The sequence below is a fragment of the Mercenaria mercenaria genome, chromosome 2, assembly GCF_021730395.1.
Source record: "Mercenaria mercenaria strain notata chromosome 2, MADL_Memer_1, whole genome shotgun sequence".
In the NCBI taxonomy this organism is placed as follows: domain Eukaryota; kingdom Metazoa; phylum Mollusca; class Bivalvia; order Venerida; family Veneridae; genus Mercenaria; species Mercenaria mercenaria.
In genome coordinates, this window is record NC_069362.1 from 4300255 (window position 1) to 4320811 (window position 20557).

Sequence of the window (20557 nt, forward strand, 5' to 3'; positions counted from 1 at the left end):
AGTGACATCATGACATTTCAGTGTTCTTACCGTAAAATTACGTATTTTGAATCGAGAACTATACTATAGGGAACGGAGAGAAACTATCAAGGTACCTGGTTTTTTCGTATTTTACATAAACAATATATAATCAATGCATGAATCGCTAGTTATCATTAACAGCAAGTGAGTCATATCGACATAGGATAAGTAAGCATATTTATCCTGTCACTTGCAGTATTTTGGACCCGATATCAGGGTGCCGTATATCTTTTTTGATATACCGTTAGTTGACACGTGACCAGTGATATACGATCATTTGATCATGTGACCTTATGATCGATATTGTTGTCAAAAGAAATTTTGCATTGAAACCATCACCATTGTGTTGGAAATGTCCGAACTAAGAAAATGAATTGTCAAATAATGAGTTTTTATTCAAAAACGAAGAAGTTATTGCGATTTTTAATTGTAACCACATTACTGTGTCGGTGATTACGTCATTATATAAGTGACGTCATTACAAAATGACGTCATTAAAACGCTTGTCGCACACTTATTTTTGTAAAATAAATTGCCAAATATCGGAAAATGAAGTAATGACAAGATAAATAGAATATTAGGTTAAAGCCTAAGATGGAGAAAGTTTATCTGGCTCGGCTCCGGACGTTATCAGGTTCGCCTTCGGCTCACCCGATAATCTCCTCCACCTCGCCAGATAAACTTTCTCATCTATGGCACTAACCTATTATTCTCTATATCTGCTCAACGTTGAAAATCAAGGTTCGTTATGTTTTCTTCCATAACTTTTATTATTATTAGATAGTAAAATTAAGATTTTTTTATGCATGATGCAAACTGAGACAAAAATTTCTAATTAGAGTAACAGGCATACATATGAAAAGGCATTTTTTTCTGAATTACGTGAATTATTTGTGTGATCTCTTTACCCTTACTAATTGAAAGCTTTGCTGTAGCATAACCATTGTCAATGCCATTTTTTCACTGAAACTACAACTGCCTGTGTTTATATTACGATGTTTGTTGCCATTGTATATGATATCTCACAGATCAGCAAAGTATTTACTGTTATTACCAAATTTGATGCTTGCATGCAATACTGGCGAATGGGAATTCCCCCTGGATAGGGAAATGGTTCCAGAGCCATTTAGAAGGAATAAAACTTTCTTGGCAATGCCAATATATTGTCACTAGCTGCGCACTGAGTAATATATAACTTTCCTGCTGGTATTGATTTCTTGTGTTGAAAAAAAGCAAGGTATGTTTTTTTCATGAATTTACTCGTATCTAAAGCTACAGTCACACATACGGATATGTCCGTGCGTTGAGGTACGGTGCGGATGGGATCGGTGTGTGTGTGGGGGGGGGGGGGGGGGGGGGGGGGGCACGGATAAGTACGGAGCAGTACGTCTTAGTACGGAAATATGGTGAGAAACGGAGAACAAAAAAATACATGACGCGAATAAGTACTACATTGAACTAAGTTTTACTGTACCTTGCAACTTTCCCTGCGCGTGGACGGGTCTGCTGTGAACTACGTTGAACTACGCTTAAATATGGGCAGCCTCGGATAACTAAGTTCAGCTACGGATCAATATGGCAAGGAACGTTTCAGTACGGATAACTTATTTTAGTACGTTTAACTACGGATGAAAAAAGTTCAACCAAGTTGGACTAAAGTCACGCTCAAATGGCTACGGATCGCTCAAACATTTGAGCATGTTCAGAAGTTGGAAAAATTTGCAAGTTTGGGATAAGTCTTGAATACGTTTTGACCACGTGTTGGTACGGATTGATACAATTACTACTTTGAGGTACGGCTCAGGTACGGATCGATACGGATTACTACGATTCTATCCGTGGCTGGATGTAGCTATCCGCGCCGTATGTGTGACTGGGGTATTAAATTAAAAGTACAGTTTCATATCAAATACCATATCGAAATTAAAAATGAGTGACTTATCCGAAACACATACACAATAATTGTAAAAGTGGTTTAGAAAACAAATGCAGTTTTAGACGAAGAAAGATTACTAGTTTGATAGGAAATTGACACATGTTGTGCCCGAGCAAAGAAAATGAATACTGCCGTTTTCGGACGATCTATCGCCAGAAGCCCGTATTTGAGACTGATTTTAGGAAATATGTCACAAGTTATCCATTTCAAAATTGTAACATATTGCATATGTTTAGTTTGTAGCAATGAAATTAAAAAGATTTCTGAATAATCTTACATGTACAAGTATTTAATACTTTCATCAGATCTAAAATGTCATAAAAAAAGCATATACATTACGCATCCTTATCATGCTTGTAACTAACTTTCAGTCTGTGTGTTAAAGGTAATGATAGTAAATTGAAAAAAAAATGATTCAGGTAATTTTATGCAAAATATGCACATATGTTTATCTTCAGTTCACTCCGCTTTATTCTACTCAGTTAAAGGCCATTCAATACTTTTTCATTACTTCTACCATCTGTATATAAAGAATTAAATCATTGTATAGTTAAAGAGTAATGTTATTCTGTCTACTTTGATAAGAGTTTTAGATCGTTCTTTTAATAACTGCGCATTAATGCTTGTTTATTATGATGTCTGTTTAGTTAGGTTTAGCTTTAGTATTAATCTTTTAAAGGTGTAACTGTATTTTACGTTTTATATGTACCATGTGTTAAGGAAGTAACTGTATTGCAAACTTAATAAGTACTATGTTTTAAGTTGTTCTTCCCTGAATCTATACCTATATCACTACATTTAACACGGTTTGTTTGTTTAAGGGCTGAAATGTGTACTATTTTAATATTACTCATTTTAGTAGATTTTCGATAGAAATTTTATAGTGAATTGTAAAAATCAATTTTAAAGTTTTAATTTGTAATAGATATGTATGTCTAGTATATAACTTCTAAGAGGTTTGTCTGAATATTTGATTATTTATGTCTAGCTGTAGCGGTGTTGTCTGTTTGTAATCAGGCAGAGTGAGACTATAATAAACATGTCTTATATTGTTATAGTTCTAATTGATATCTTTATCGGAAATTTGGTTATAGCTCAAGATACGATCTTCTTCAAATGATAACGAACATATTGGGCGACATAATACAAAATTTGTTTTTGAAATGGTGCAACTATTTTGAATATTTTTGATTAATACAAGTCAATGTAAAACAATAATCATACATTGTTATTGTACCAAACCTACTCAGACACGAAATCTTAATGCTCTCATCCCTACATACTAATTTAATGACTTTGTTGTATAAAATGTTCACTGTCTTCTTGTAATTCAATTTCGGTAAACTTTGCTCTAAGAATGGCAAAACGTTATGCAATATTTACATATTTACGTATTTTTAAACGCACCTGTATGTATATGAATTGGGGACAAAAATTTTAGTCAAGTTATTTGTTAACCGTACGTACGTAAAATGCCACAACGCTAAATAATCGCAGTTACACATGTCTTTCTAACTCTTGAACGGATATGTTGGCACTTCAGAATGGGAAGGTATGGTGATATCAAAGATCAAATAGGCGATACTTCAGTTTTTCCTATACAGTATTACCCTCTAAAAGCAATTTAAAAATACATTTGGTGCAAATTAGAAAGGCAACTTTCTCAACTTCAAGGCTTGTTTATTAAAGATCAAGATATAAGAGCCGCGCCATGAGAAAACCAACATAGTGGCTTTGCGACCAGCATGGATTCAGACCAGCCTGCGCATCCGCGCAGTCTAGTCAGGATCCATGCTGTTCGCTTTCAAAGCCTATTAGGGAAATTGTTAGCGAACAGCATGGATCCTGACCAGACTGCGCGGATGCGCAGGCTGGTCTGGATCCATGCTGGTCGCAAAGACACTGTTGTTTTTCTCATGGCGTGGTCTCATAAAGTACTTAAAGTCCGCAACATATTTCTTTAAACTCCTAAAACATTTGTTCTATTACGTGTTAAAAAATTCCCACAATAGGAAAACATGCAGAAAAGTTCATGGGTCAACATTTACTTAGCTTGCTCCGTATGTTTTCTGTCGCTACGTTGAAGAATATGTACCGTGCATTGTGCATTGTGTTGTAATTCAGTATGTCCACCCTTGAACACTTTAAAAATGTTAAACAGAGAATGTAAGTTTGTTTAGATGGAGTCACTTTCCCTAATACTTTCCACAAAGATAAAGTCTTGTTATTGTCCTTTTTCATTACCAGTAGAATCTATTTAATTGATAAATTGCTGCGACGTGTCTCTTGATTGGATGCGAATTTTTTGTTTTTAAATATATTTAAAGTAAAAATCCTACTGAAAGTTATTGTTTTATATTATTCTTTCAGGGCGACATCATACATATCGGATGGGCTAAATCTGGAACAACTATTTGAGTGAATGAAACAGATAGTGTGTACCATACTTCTAGTTGTTGTCTATACTTTTATTTAGAGATCTTTCAAATCCGCGTGCTCTATAATTCAAACTTACAGTATATCATTTCCGGTTGAAGCGAAGAGTGTGTTCGATTCGGTCAAGCGGTAGTGCACTAGTGTTACACTCGCGCAAGCGCAGTTTACTGTCGAATCGAAAAGGCTCGAGTCTGATCGAGATGAGCGTAAATATGAATTTTTTTTTAATCGAAAGGACGCATCTACTTTAATTAAAAATTTTGAATTGTTTCTCAACACCAGCTTCGATGCAAATGTTAAACTTTATTTACAATCGGTATAGTTTGTGCTCAATGCTAATCTTTCGCTTTCCGCTACTATCCCGCAATTTTGGATTTTGTCATAAGCACATTTGGTCGACTTAACTCCCCACTGCGAAAGGAGCATGTCCTTGACCTGTGACCTCGACACTAGCGTTGCACTACTCGCGTTCGATTGGCGATAGTGTGAAAAATCCGCTCGACTCTACCCGAATCGAACACACCCAGACAGAACAGTCGAAACAGAGTACACAGGTATTTATGGCATTTAATATAAAGTTTTGTAACATGATCAAACTGGCACTAGATCAGTCATGAATGGGATAATTATAAAATACATAAAAACAAATGATCGTTAAATATCAGTATCATATCAATGCAGTGGCGCTTTTGATTATTTCCATGGTAACATTTACTAAAGACAGTCACCGGTCTATTGATTTAAAAAAATACTGTAAAGTGTAAGCTAAAGATTTTAACATAATGTCAGTAACTACCATGCTTAATCTCTTCTTTCTTTTTATTAAAGTAGTACATTATAGTTAGTAGACAGAGTTTTATAAATTTTTAATAAATGTTTGCTTTTCAATATCCATACTTGTTTAGCAAAAACATCAATATATATATGCATTTTCGATAATGTAAGTTCAATATACATGCAATGTCCAAATGAAGTGTGATTATGAACAAACAACAAGTAGTCTGCAGTGGAAACAAGAAAATATAAAAAAAGCCGACGTCATAACGCATTGAGCAGCGCATTTACGTTAAGTTCTGTGTTCCGGAAGGAGTGACACCGACAAGCACGAATAAGTTTCTCATAAAGGCAATGCACGAAGGCATCGTGCTGACGATGATACTCAATTTCTTAGGATTTTTAATCATACGGGCCTTGCGCGTATGAACTTTGCTAATCCATATGCACGGTATCAAATCTGAACTAGAGATTGTTTATTGACGAAACACATATGTCCTCCACCATTTAACACGTAGAAATTATAAAATGCATCAAATTAAGTGTCATAACTCCTGGGGAAATCACCCAGCCATAACATCCAAACGATATACAAAACTATGCTTGGCAGTAGTAACTCCTGCGGAGTTTAGCAGAATTCCAGACAATAGTATTGAAGAAGTAAAGATATAAAAGAATTTGAAAAATCATAGGTCATTACTGCGCTGAAAAATATTAAATCCAACATGACGATGATATGTACAACACATGCTTCACATCCATCAATTGTGAGGATTGGTAAAGTTTGCCTAATGGTATACAAGCAAGTACTGTCGAAATTGTAATAATTTTAACAAATCATGGGCTATAAACCTGCTAAAATCACTGAAACGGTACATGCCGATGATATTCAAATATAGTCTTTGAACTTATAACTGATAACTGCAGTAGGGCTTGGTAAAAAATCTGTCAAAAAGCATAAGACTAGATGCCAAAATATCACAAAAGTGACAAATACAGGGTCATGTCAATAATATACATGATACGACTTGGCACTGACTAATCCTGTAAGGCCCGGGTCGATGGAAATCTGCCCTATCATACAAGAGAAGTAGCGAACACATCATAAAATTGGAAAAATCAAGGGTCATAACTCCACCGAAAATCTACCTACCGGAACATGCCGACGAGATGCACAACTAAGCTTGGCAATAGTCACTTTAGATAAGTTTAGTGTAATTCCTTCGGTTGATATCGGGGCAGAAGTGCGGGCAAAAAAAATCAAGGGCCATAAATGCACTGAAAAGCACTGAACCGGAACATGCCAGCAATATGCACAATGAGATTGGGACAGTTCACTCCTGTTAGATTTGAAATCCAGCCAATAGTATAAGAGAAGTGGAAAAAATCATAAAAAATAATGACATACAGACGGACAGCACTAAATCAATATGTCTCCCCTACTGCAGGTCGGAGACATAATGTTTTTCACTAGCTCATTACAGTCTGAACAATAGCGCAAGGTTGGTGTCAACACTGTACATATCTTGATGATAAATATGGTCAAGCACCTCATAAGGTGCATCCATTTGAAAGGGGGAATACTTCGAAAACCACTACATCGCTGTTTTGATGTTTGAAGTTGTCCGTGTGTCTGTGTTTGTAAAAAGTGTTATTATTTTACCTTTACTTTACCTTATAGTCATCACATATTTAACGTAGACAGTCGAATTTAAACACCATTAGTTTCATATCTTAAAGCATGCGGTATTTAATGAATGCTATATTACGAATAAAATTATAAACTGAAACGTAATATTATGATTTTAAGGCAAATAAATACAGCAATTGTCACTTTTAAACAACATCTTTCACTACTTTTCATTTCATAGTTAGTTTTTAAGAGTACCGCATGTATTCATCGATAAAACATACACATTTTAACACTAATGTACCGATACAAAATTCATATAAGAAACATATATAACATAAAGCATTTTAACAAGTAAAAATAGAAGTTTGAAATGGCATTTTATAATAACAATAAGCAGTATCACCAGATGAGAGTTTGTGTGTTTGGTTCATAGTTCTTTAAGCTGGTTGTCTCAATGAATATTTTATCCTCTAATCCAGGAATTATTCGAACCATATCACCCACATTTTTGAGACTGTTGATAAGGTAAAGTTTTATAGATATAACAGCAGAAGTTTCTTCAACAACAAAAGATAACCCTATAAGGTAGAAAGACCAGCCGTAACTATATTCAAAGTCTGTACAGGAATTCGCATTTTGAAGAGACAGTTCATCGTTAATCCGTGAAATGAATAAAATCACACTCACAGAGAGGCACAAACCTGAAAGAATATAACATTCTGATAAAAAAAAAAACAAAAAAACCAACAACAACAACCAACAAACAAACAAAATTTTAGCACATGTTAGTAATTCGGTATGGATACAAAATAGCTTTTGGGGAGAAGGGAGCAGGAATTCTGTAATTACTGTTGGACCAGTACAGAAATTGAAATGCAATTCATTTGCCTGATGCGTTTATATTTATTTTTTTGCCTTTAATAGCATTTTTCCAGAATCGGGTCATGATATATATCAAATAAAATACCCATTGTCTACACACGATGCACGCAAAATAAATATATTCAGTAATGGTATAAGACTCATATACATGTAAGGGAAAGAAAATATATAATTGACAAAAAAGGCACCTTAAACAATACTCGCGTGATAAACAGTTACTGTAGCAGATTTAGTTTATTTGAGTCTATTCACGAGAGGAAATAAAATATGCATCACCTCTGACACCACCTAGCATCGGCTTAAATAGATCTTTTTTCAACAGTTGATTGAATTGATCTCATGATACAAAAGGACCAAAAATAACAACAGCACTAAGCTAAACACTGGGCAAGATGATGTTACGTGCTAAAAGCAATATTTTGAAGAAAACATTTGTTTATTGTTGATATACCGCTAGTCTGTTTATGTATAAGACTGAAAATTGAGGAGTGTGACCACTCTATTTTTCACGAGACTCATGATCAAACTGGTTTCTACAATTAGAAACATGTTAAAATGTGATATGTGCCTAAGATCATGAAGATTTGAAAACTGCATTTGTCACTTTGGTGGTATTAAATTATTCATAGATAAACACACCACAGTATTTACACAGTATTTGTAAACACCCTACTAACATTTCCGAAAAACAAAGTTTATTTAACGTAAAAGTAATGATGCCTCACTCTATAGAACTGTTTTAATACTTATTGCACTGCTGTATGAATCAGATTCTCGTATGGTACAATACAGCAGGCCATGTCTTATGTGTACACAGCATCTAATATGAATAAGTATATTTTGTTCACTGATTTTGTAAAAATTTGATGATTATACTTACCGGAGGAAATATATAAAACAGCAGCAACAATAGTTTTCTTATCACGTCTGTAATTACCGAAAATGCTGCATATAAACCCAGATAAAGTAAGCACAACAGCCAAGCACGTGAGAGGAAACTGTATTCTTGTTGCCTCTGAAATAAAACATCGGAGCTTTAATTGATCCGCACCATGAGAAAACCAACATAGTGCATTTGCGACCAGCATGCATCCAGACCAGCCTGCGCATCCGCGCAGTCTGGTCAGGATCCATGCTGTTCGCTCACGGTTTCTCTAATTGCAACAGATTTTGAAAGCGAACAGCATGGATCCTGACCAGTCTGCGCGCAAATGCGAAGTTGGTTTTCTCAAGGTGCGGCTCAATTATTACCCTAACATTACTGGTAAGGGCATAACATTTCACAGAGTGATATTATCCGTCATAAATACTGTTGTATAGAAATACTACTTACAATGTTTATATTTCTTGTTCAACAGATGTAATAACAATTAAAATCATTGCTATATTGGTAAACCAAACAAATACTTAAAACGCTGGCTATTGATTCTAATGGAAAACAATTGATGTGTAAAGCTTTGGAGAACCAACCTTTTTTTCACTGCTATGACTTATCGAAAGTATACAAGCATTTTGTTTAACCAGTAAAATAATTTCAGAACTGAATATGCAAATTACATTAACCAATAAAATCTCAGCATCCCTTTTTAACAACTTTAATCTTCAAAGGTTTCACACCTAAACAAGTGTTACTTCTTAATTTCCTGTTAATACAGACAATATAGTCTGCTTACCACTTTTATCTACATTAAACCTTTTAATTCTAGACAGGTGTTGATTGGCATCCTTTGTTATAAAGAAACCCTTTTGCTCTTATTCAACAATTAATAGTTTTGACAATTTGAAAAAAATGTCTCAAGAAATTGTTGATATTCTTAATGATATAAAACTGAAATGTAAAGATACCAAATTTACAGCATAACATTATATCACAGACACGCACGACTTCGGCTACAGTATCGGCAGACGTAACAATAAAGTGGACGAGTCTAGTGAATGCGTTACTTTCTACGTAGGTTTTGAACTATTACAAACTTGATTAACCAAGCTATTAGTTGCAGTCCAATCTTATATATTGGGATGATTTATATTGCTACTGTTATTGATTTCGATACTGTTTTGTATCTTAAGTCTTAATGTTGTCTCCTTTACCCATACTCCAGAACGTAAAATACAGCTATCATAAACACGTTCTGCACCATTTTCATCTCAACATATTGCCATGATGTCAAATGATGTTAAAAGGTGTTCAGATACATTTAACATTGTAAGCATTATCCTAGGCATAACCTGCGTATAAAAGAACAATATCCTATAAAATTGACATTTGGCGATATCAAAATTACTAAGTGTGCAGCGCTGTTTCTGGTTTTGCTACAAGGAGGCATTACAGTGTCTAGCTTACTTGTCAAATTACTATTTCCTTTTCCCAAATGGCATAGTTAATTAATGTATTATTCTGACAGTTTCCAATTTGTGACGTTGTTGTACCATTTGTTTCCATGGCTGTCTAAACACTTGTGTATTTTAAGAGCTCTTAAGCATGGCATGATATAGCACGTTTTTCAACACATTCGTTTGTAGAAGTATATAGAAACGCAGCCTAAAACACTACAAAACTTAAAAAGTAAATGGTCTGCTATCATATAATGACCATTATATGGGATAGGTGCAAAATTAGAACTTTTTGGTGTGCATGACAAATGTAGCAATAATGTTTGCAATTACCACAGGGACATGCGATAACTTTATTTCACCAGTTCATTGAAACACGTCGCTTTTTCAAGTATATCAACTGTTCAAGTCTGCAGCTGTCTCCGTGAGATTATCGTTTTGCACATATTGTCATCATCGGAATACCATTTTGTAAACAATTCAGACTAGAATGCTCTGTTCTGTGTAAACTGGCCTGGCGCCATATCCACGTAACATTTCGGCAGAATTAGTAAAACAGTAGCCGAAGTGATCGTAGTTTATTATTTTACGATATCACAGTTACTGTAACTTAATTATTGTCCAAAGATATCAAACATAACCAAATTTCAGGACTTTATTGAGCTTCAAGAGTCATATTTTTCTTTTTTCTTAATGATGCACAGTGTAAGTGTGCCCGATCATCATTTATGTTCCCAGAAAGCGTATACTTTTTTATTAGTAAGAAACTAGGGTGTGAGCATCATTTGGTCACTGTAGGTTTTTGCAATCGTCTGTTAATGATACTGAAACTGAATGTTAACTGATTTGTGAAGGGAATGACGAACATAGGACGAAGCAAGATGATTTGACTAATTATTATGAATTCATTATTCCCGACGGCGAGAAGAAAGATGCTGTTGTCTTAAACACTGCTAAGGTGCGGCGATAATTTTAATCAGTTTTATTTTAACCTGAATAAACCACGAGATTAAGATATTATTATAATTAAAAGACGTTATCTTATTGTACCCCACGACAACAAAGTTGTAAGAAGGGGTATACTGGTTTCAGGTTGTCTGTCTGTCTGTCCGTCTGTCTGTCTGTCTGTCCGTCTGTCCGTAGACACAATCTTGTACGCACCATCTCTCCTCATCCCCTTGACACAATTTAATGAAACTTCACACAAGTGATCAGCAGCAACAGTAGTTGTGCATGGGACATGTTAGGTTCTTTCAGAAAAAAAAATTGCAGAGTTACGGGACTTAGTTTTTTGTTACTATATTATATACATAGACACACTCTTGTGCGCACCATCTCTCCTCATCCCCTTGACACAATTTAATGAAACTTTACACAAGTGATCAGCAACAACAGTAGATGTGCATGGGGCACGTTAGGTTCTTTCAGAAAAAAATGCATAGTTACGGGACTTCCGTAACTACCGTATAGCGGGTTATTTCTGCGGTCAAAATATTCTGCGTTTTGGCCCCAAAAATTGTGAAACAAATTTCTGCGTGTTTAATTTCTGCGTTTTCACATAAAAGGAAGAGAAATTTCTGCGTTTATGATGCCAAATAGGAGGTAGTTTCTCGCATGATCGGGCGTTGTGAGAATGATAGCGTATGAAAACAATAAACTAAATTACCGGTAACTGTTGTAAAATAACTTTGCATTTAATGAAAACATTGTAGGATACAATAACATGTGAACTGAAAAAATTTAAGTACAACAACAATTGCACAATCAACAACTGCCGGCATAACGGTTATACTTATATAAAGGTTATTAAAGTATAGTTCGGAAGATATCTATTACAAGGGTTTAATAAGAATAACACAACTGAAATTCACTCAGTTATTTCATTCACAGAAGAAAAATGTTTTCTGAGGGATTAACAGTTAGGGCTTTGATTGACCATCACACCTAATTATACAATTATCGGTAATTGTCAGATTGCGACGGTAATTTCCAATAATTACTTCGGATTACCTAGGGAAACATAACATGAAACAACGTTGGGGAAAAATGCAGTTCTTTTGCGTTTTAAATTTTTGCTGGATGAATATTCTGCTGGAAATATTTTTGCGATTCTACCGAGAGACCGCAGAAACGCAGAAATATTCCCCCCGTAGAAATAACCCGCTATACGGTATACTATATACATAGACACAATCTTGTGCGCACCATCTGTCCTCATCCCCTTGACACAGTTTAGTGAAACTTCACACAAGTGATCAGTAACAACAGCATGGGGCATGTTAGGTTCTTTCAACAACAAAAAATGCAGAGTTATGGGACTTTCTTGTTAACATACTATGTACATACAGTCTGCATATGCAATCTTGTGCGCGCCTAATCTTCCGAACCCTTGCACATAATTTAATGAAACTTCACACAAGTGATCAGTACCAACCCTAGTTGTGCATGGTGCATGTTACGTTCTTTTAGTTAAATATTCTGCATTAGTTATGGGACTTTGTTTTTTGTTACTATACTGTATAATACAGTCTATATACATACAGTCCACAACATAATTATGCAATCTTGTGTGCGTCAAATTGCAAGTGCATGCGGGGGGGGGGGGGGGGGGGGGGGTACATTCATCACCTTTAGCGATAGCTCTAGTTTAATATGAATTAGTCAAGTCTCAATATCGTCACTCCCGGTCAAAGTGGACACTCTGACTATAACGGCATCATTATAAGAAGGACTTTAATTGTAAGATCCCCTGAAGTTAGTTCCAAGCGGAATTTTATTTTTTACGAAGTGTGATACGTGTCCGCTGAATACTTTAGAATTTATTTACACACCTCTGCGTAACGTCTGGCTGAAATGCGATAAATGGATAAGTATAAATATTTAAACTACATAAGGCAAAAAGAGGGTCTAAATTATCCAGAAACATGTATACTTACCTATTACAGTACCAGTCTGCCATTGTGAATCTAGACGTTCTTTGCTTTTCTCTAAACCGTATTTTAAACCCGTTTCTTCGCAGGATATCTCATTCTCTGAAATATTGTAAAGATGAAATAAACTGAGATAAAAAGTCGTATAAATATAAAGACTTACATATTAAAAAAGAGGTTATGGTTACAGCAAATACAGATGGCTGACTTTTCAAATTGATTGCAAGCATATCCGTATTGTAATAGTATTTTCAGAAATAAATCTGTTGGCGCGTATTTTCAGGAATAAATCTGTTGACGAGTATTTTCATAAATAAATCTGTTGACGGTAGACTTGGCACTGCAATGTTGTATCTTCGCTATTGCATCCTGTCATTTAACGTTCGTTTTCCGGTTTAAATACTGTTGTTATATAAGATTTGATTGATATAAGACATATAGATCAACAAAGCAAAAACTGCACACGTAAAATGTTAATCAAAATAGAATGCAAACATGTTTAAGTCACAAAGAAAAAGTCAACTAAGTCCAAGTATGACAGTAAAGGTTTATCTGAGGGCATTTGAAAATCTAATTAGCGGGTTTTAAGTGAATGGCAGCGGACGGACAGACATCCAATGTAGCCCATTTATTGCGTATAAAATGTACGTACCATCGCCAGAGTGTAGGCAAATTCGCCAAAGGCCTGCATTGGAATACATTGTTAAATTGAGTAGAACTGATAAGTTCTCACTAATTTCATAACGTTCGCTACAAGTTTCTTTCATGTACAACCAATGTGTTGTTGTAAAAGATAACAGTAGTCCGACTAGAGCCATAGCCCCTGTGGAAAGAGACGCAACTGTCCATTGTTGCAACCCTGTGCGCATGTTGCCGACCAACCCTTCTCTTCTTGTCCATCCGAATATAACACAGGGAGCTGCATGGACCGCTGTTTATCATTCACTCACAAAGTCAGCCTATAAGAATATCTGAAACAGAAAAAAATCCATCCATTAGATTCGCGTTGTGCACTTAACACTTTACTAGCTTCGCGTTATGCGGCAGATAAAGTCAAATATGGCTGCAGGCAAACACACATAGTAATACTTGAATCTCACAGTCTCGCAGCAATAAAAAAAACGGAACATTTAATATACTAAGGTGTAAAATGTATATGTACTGAAAACCTGTTTTGAAAATTGATTTTGTTTTCTATAATAATTTTGAAAGGGACAAACAATGTGATACAAGGCATACTGTAAGAACATTGAATCAGGATGTTCATTTTTCTAATTATACAATTGTAAGCTAATGTAAACATAGATTCCAGTTTATGCTTCAAAACAAGGAAATTACAATCTGCGACATTACAATCTGCGTTTGGTATTAAAAGACAATACAGATAAGGAATGGCCTAAAAAGTCAATGTATTGTGCAAGCAGTCTTTTCCTCGCCAATGTACAAAGCTATGTGACATTTGATGGTATTTGTGCATACATTTGCTAGATATCTATTTATATATACAATATGTGAGCTTAAAATCAGTCTCATATCTGTTAATTCGCATGGTATGTCTAGCTGTTTCTTAAGGTCCCATGAGAGATTAGGTCGCCATCTCCCTCTTCCGATCACAACTAAGCTTATTGATATTCATTGAAATAAAAATTACATTTGCACATCAAATACATTATGAACAAAGACATTCCAGTAACTGTCCTCTTGAGTAAAAGCCCACTTTTAGAAACGTGTTCACAATGGGAATGTTAATTCTGTGTATACGTCTTTAAACGAAACCGCTGTCTCATCATTTCGTATTGATAGATTACGAATTTAACAAGGTCGTAGAGAGCAAGCACGTATACGCCTTATACGTTTAGTTTTCGATGTTGATTGGAATTTTTTATGGCATTTACAAAGAATATTTAATTATTACACCGTTGAAAAGGTCGCGTTTTGTCACTGTCAGTGCAAGCCTTGATGCCAAAGAGCCATGATATTACTACAGTACTATCATTACTTTCTGTTGTTTTTATGGCAACGCATACGTACACTAAATAATTCGTTAAACATCTAATAATTCACGTATGAATTACTATGATAATCTTATTTTATTGGTGTTTGATACATTAACTCGATAAAACATGTACATAGGAAAGTAAAGAAAAAGCCCTTGTAATCACCCCATTGCTTATGACACTGAGTTTTCAAAATAACGTATAACATATTACTGGATACGAGATTTCCACCAGAAATCTAGACAATCTATCTAGACAATGGATAATTGCCATCACACCGATCTTAGAATACGCAAACATTCTACGATAGATTATTAATTCTCCCTTGGAATCAGGATCCCCTTACACGGAGAAGTAACAATTTAATATTCATCATACTGTACTTGTCAGCCTTTTTTAATGTATCTATTCATGCATCTCTGTTAATATTGTGCTAAGCGAAGAGTAGCTAAAGAAATGCTAGCTGATAATTTTGCATTATTACCTGCGGCCCTGAATGGAATGCAACAAGTAGTATAGCACATGGGGACTAGGTGATTTCACGTGACTTTTTACCGATATGCGATTGGCTTATCGCATTTATGGAACGCCGTTTTTGCAATATCGCTAGCACTCTATATGATATATAGAGAAATGTTTTTGAACTGAATTCCTCATTCATTATTTCATATAATTTATTCAAACTTTCAACAATGATCAATATTCATACCTTGTTGTGCATAAGGGTTTTTATGTTAATTGCTCTTCAAATTTCCTAGATTATGGTCCTGTGTTGTCAAGCAAGCCCAGGTGAAGGCATGAATCACATTTGTGAAAGCTCTAGTAAAGTATTTCAATAGTCAAGGAATGCGACCAGTTGAGCTAAAAGTTATGTTATACATGAAAGGGAAATATAGTTATTTTTGCTCCAAACAATAACTTTCAGAATTAAGAAATACATAGTTCATATCTACTTGTAAATCATGTAGAATGAAGTAATATTTCTTACATTAAAGCGTAATAGTATAATAAAAAACAAAACAAGTACGTTATTTACCCATAAGTTACTATCAACAATTTCTGGTCTGTATAACTTCTGGCCGCAGGAAATCGTTCGACTTGTTTTTATCTTGCAAACAACCCAGAAAACAAAGAAAGGAATTCTTATAATTTCAGTCGAACATGGTAAGTGTGATCTAGTTTTTCGGCGACGCCGTCTAAATTCGTTTTCGTTACCAATGCCACGTGACTTAAGTTTGCAAATCAAACTACTTGATAACGCATTATAGATAATTTATCAAAATGGAAGATTTATGCAACACTCTGCCTGATTGGACGAGAGTGTCAATTTCTTTCACTCTGTTGATTGTGCTACGCTGAGTGAAATGTAGACAAAGCGTTTATCCTAAACGACGCTGTTCACAGTTTTAAAGCTAACTTTGGCTCAGTATATTTAGCAAGAATATTGATATATCTCAAAATGATAAGTAAGTTTAATAAATATGATAAAAACCTGTTCAAATACCAACATATATCAAATTAAAGAAAGAGCTGAATACGGTCTGCGTATCACATGAATAAGGGTGTGATAAGAGTCTCTTATGTAGTGAAGTGCTTTTTAAAAGATTTTCCTTGTTACAATTGTCGTCTGAATATGAAAAAGTTTCTTGCTTTTATGACTTATTCAGATTGCATATTAAAATGAGTACTTGTTTGCTTTGATATATTTGTTATAAATTATTTAACTGATTTATTATATATGAATATTTTTCTTTAGTATGGTATGCAAATATTGAACTCAGTTGAAATCTGTTTTATTATATATATGCTATATAATGACTGAATCTCATTACACTGAAATGAAGGTACGCTGCATACAGGTTCTATGTGATATGACTACGGTCAAACTTTGCTTATGAAACAGAAATATTGAAATAATTACAATTGTATGTTTTGCTTGACCTTCACTTTTTTATAGGTGTGACGTCATTGTCCAAAGATTCATGAATAGCGAATATGCTATTTGTTAAAGCGGGATCAGTTGGCCTATTTTAGAAATAAATAAAAATAATAAATAAAAAAATCCTTTAATTGATTTTTTCTCATGTATTCTAATCAAACTTGACTTGTAGCATCTTTATTAGGCCCGCAGCCAACTTTGTTCAGCTGGGACATTTGACCCCTTTTAGGGGCTGCTAGAGCTAAAACTAGAAATGCCTATATACAGCGTCTCATGAACAGCTTGGTGGATCTTTGTCATACTTGGTCTGGAGCATCATTATAAGGTCCTCTTCCAAATTTATTTATATAGGAACTTGGGCCCTATTAGGGACCACTATAGCTAAAAGTAGATATGCCTTTCTTCGCATTAACCACTAAAATGTAATGGATTTTTATCAAACTCGATATGTAACAATATCGTAAGGTCTCCTGCTATTTTGTTACAAATGGGGATAGGGACCAATTTAGCTAAAAACATAAACACGTTTAATGACCTCTTCTCATGAACCGCTTCATGAATCTTCATCAAGCTACTGCTGTAATTATTCGTCTAAGAATAAACGAAACAAAATTGCAACCCTACGAAACCTTTGCGAAAAATTAAAAGAGAACCATTTAAATAGTTAAAGTGCGGTTTTTAGTTTTGCAATTTGAAAAATGTTAGATGAAAGATGAAAGTTAGATGAAAAATTCATAAACTTCTTTCCTTATTACAATTCGCCGACCATCATTTTTAAAGATATTTCTTGTTCATGATAGATATTTCTTTTAATTATCACATTAAGTTTGTTTATGTAATACACTTTTATATATTAAGTTTTGATGCTTGGTATATCTTTTTACTGACGTTGTCCAACAACTTAAACCAGAAATCTAAAGGGTTGCAGCTTTCAATATTTATAGTCCCTAGATAATTCAAATGCTACTGTATTAGACATCAGTTGGGGTACAAAAACATAATTCGTCCGTTTAAAAGATTTATGTCTATGAATAATACATATGTAATATAAACATCATGCGTTTGTCTAAAATAGTGTTTAAAATTTATAAAGCGATACATATAACACTGTATGGCTGATCAAGAACTGAGAAATATGGGCATCTTAATACCATTGGTATACGGCACAGCGTAAAGTTAGGCAATACACTCATATAAGCATACATTGACTGTACAAATATTAACGCCATACTTTGAACAGCAGTGAAACCATCATGCAAGAATAGGAGATGTATACTTATAATATTACCAAAATAGAAAACAGTGGAAAAATACAGGTCATCCAGCCCGACATAACTGAAAATATTGCTTGCTCAGTTTGACTGAGCCTGTTCATTGACGGTAGTGAAAAGTAAAACACATAAGGAAAAACACATTGAATATGTCACCTGGAAAATAAAAAGTATAAGAATGTCTCCTTATTAAGAAAATGATCAAGATGCCAGTGTTTTCAAAAATAATAAAGCAAACATAACATGATAGACATGTAAGTGTTTGCATAGTCCCTTAAATATTTAAAATCATCGTAAGTGTCAGATGGTGATTCAAAATAAGATACTACACTGTAGTCGTCGTAAATAAAATCAACGTCACTACGACGTTGCATCGTGTTTTGGCACACTACTTTCTGGCTGTGGTAACACTAAACATTTTTGAAATTATGAACATAAATATCCAGGGATATATAGGACCTCCGTGGCCAAGTGGTTAAGGTCGCTGACTTCAGGTCGTTTGCCCCTTTACGAAGCAGGTTGGTCAGAACCTCGTTCAAGGCGTTGAAGTCATTCAACTGGCTTACGGTAGGTCGGTGGTTCTTCCTTATAGAAAAGTACACGAAGGAGTACCTGGGGACTTCCCTCATCATCAGAAGTATAATCTTTAGTTGTGCATCTGACGTTAAACCAAAACCCAAGCCCAGGGGTATATATTTTAAACCTGAGGAAGGAAAAGTTACTAAAATACATTTTCTCGCGTCTGTTTTTGATCTGTTTTCTTAATAAAATTCACGCATGTCTTTTTATTTACAAGCGCAGCATTTAATTGAATATACCGTTATTAAGTTTAACACAGCACTACTAAATTAAATATAACGATATTGTAACGCCTAAAGGAAGCAGAGAAGTTTGCAAGTATTAACATTTGATTTTATTTTCTGCAGGCAAATGACAAAGACTGCAGCAACATAAAGATTTGTTTCATTTTACATTTTTGTTTACTTTAGCGTGTCAATACTATTGTAGTCGGGTGTTTTGAAGATTTCACAGTCATACTAGGAAATTAAAATCTATAGACGCCGCGGTGCTGTGACATTTTTCGATACAAGTTTCTTTATGTTAAGCAAAATTTTACTGAACCAAATCACGGGAACACTGACATAGTTATTTCAAACAAAGATATGACTTAATGTTTTCTTAGAATGATATTTTCTGTAAAAGTTACTCAACGAGATTAACTGGACAAATACAAAGGTTATACTTTAATTTGATTTGATCGGCTTTCAGCTCTGAAACTTGTTTTGCTGCGAGGCAAGAGCGAGATTGCCAAATAAAATTAATTTAACAAAAATACACTAGAAGTATTTGTCGCTGATTTATTGTTTTCTATATTGTAATAAAACAAAATGTATTAACCAAGTCCTTTTAGTCGCAAAACGGAACTTATGATTAAACAAAATATTTTAGCAAATACAGCAACTGTAAGTTATTGTGTGCATCTGGTGAGAGAAATAATAAAATATGTAGAAAGGTCCTTTAGAAGCATAGAATGCAACAAAGCAACATAATACTGACCCGCCCCTCCCTGATCGCCTCCCCTCCCATGGCTCCGACTTAAGCGGAACTCCATTATGATAACAAAAATGAAAGTACTCCATGATCTCAAAGGACCAGAAAATAAAACAACAAGCCATGCCTTATTTTCAGCATTACACTATAGTTCTTTGACGTTGTTCAATTCAAGTTAAGAAGACGTTGGTCGAAGTAGTTGCAATAGGTTCAGATTTTTTTATGTTTAAGCAGAAAAAAAGTTTAAAAAATGATGGATTTATCTTCTCTCTAAATTTAATTTATTAAACTCGGATGTGACTCACATTCTTTCTTATTTAACCCATTTACATAAGACACAAAATTAAGATCCACTAATGGTTTTGCCTTAAATGAATTTTTTTAAATCTAAAGTTTTAAAACTAAGATTTTGTAAGTTATTTTATTAAATGGTTCCACCATAAAGTAGAAAAATGAAGCTTTCTTAGGATTAAACAAATGTATAATAAACATTTTTGTCAGTTCAATGGGATGTTCCACAATACAACATAACAATGAAACAACTGGAAGTGTTGGATGATGATCCAGTCTCTTTAATCGAAAGTAGCACTTTGCATACCGAAGGTAGTCCGTTTCAATTATTTACATACATCATCAGTCTATTAGAAATGTTTACACAAACGCTTTAATTATTCATTGTTTGACAGTCATGTTATCTCAAATGTCATTCTATATCATAATAGAAAATAGAGGAAAGTCTATGAATGAGCGAAGTCTTGAAAACCATACAAATCTGATCCTACATTGACTGCATTTTCTTTTATTTGTATATATCTAAGATAACAGATTCTGTAAGTAAAAATTGGTTTCATGC

The 20557-nt window shown here is 34.4% G+C and overlaps 1 protein-coding gene across 4 annotated transcripts in view; it reads right to left on the minus strand.

Moving 5' to 3' along the window:
- Positions 1–4940: 4940 nt before the first annotated feature.
- The window catches only part of LOC123563040 (voltage-dependent calcium channel gamma-5 subunit-like), a 59004-nt gene continuing 43387 nt past the window's right edge, over positions 4941–20557 (minus strand). For all 4 annotated transcript variants that reach the window (XM_053528679.1, XM_045355601.2, XM_053528684.1 and 1 more), the window contains exons 2-5: positions 13599–13917; positions 12953–13048; positions 8563–8697; positions 4941–7501 (exon numbers count right to left, since the gene is read on the minus strand). In XM_053528679.1, coding sequence (XP_053384654.1) covers positions 7200–7501; positions 8563–8697; positions 12953–13048; positions 13599–13815 — 750 coding nt within the window. In that variant the 5' untranslated portion in view covers positions 13816–13917 and the 3' untranslated portion in view covers positions 4941–7199. The remainder of the gene's footprint in view (positions 7502–8562; positions 8698–12952; positions 13049–13598; positions 13918–20557) is intronic.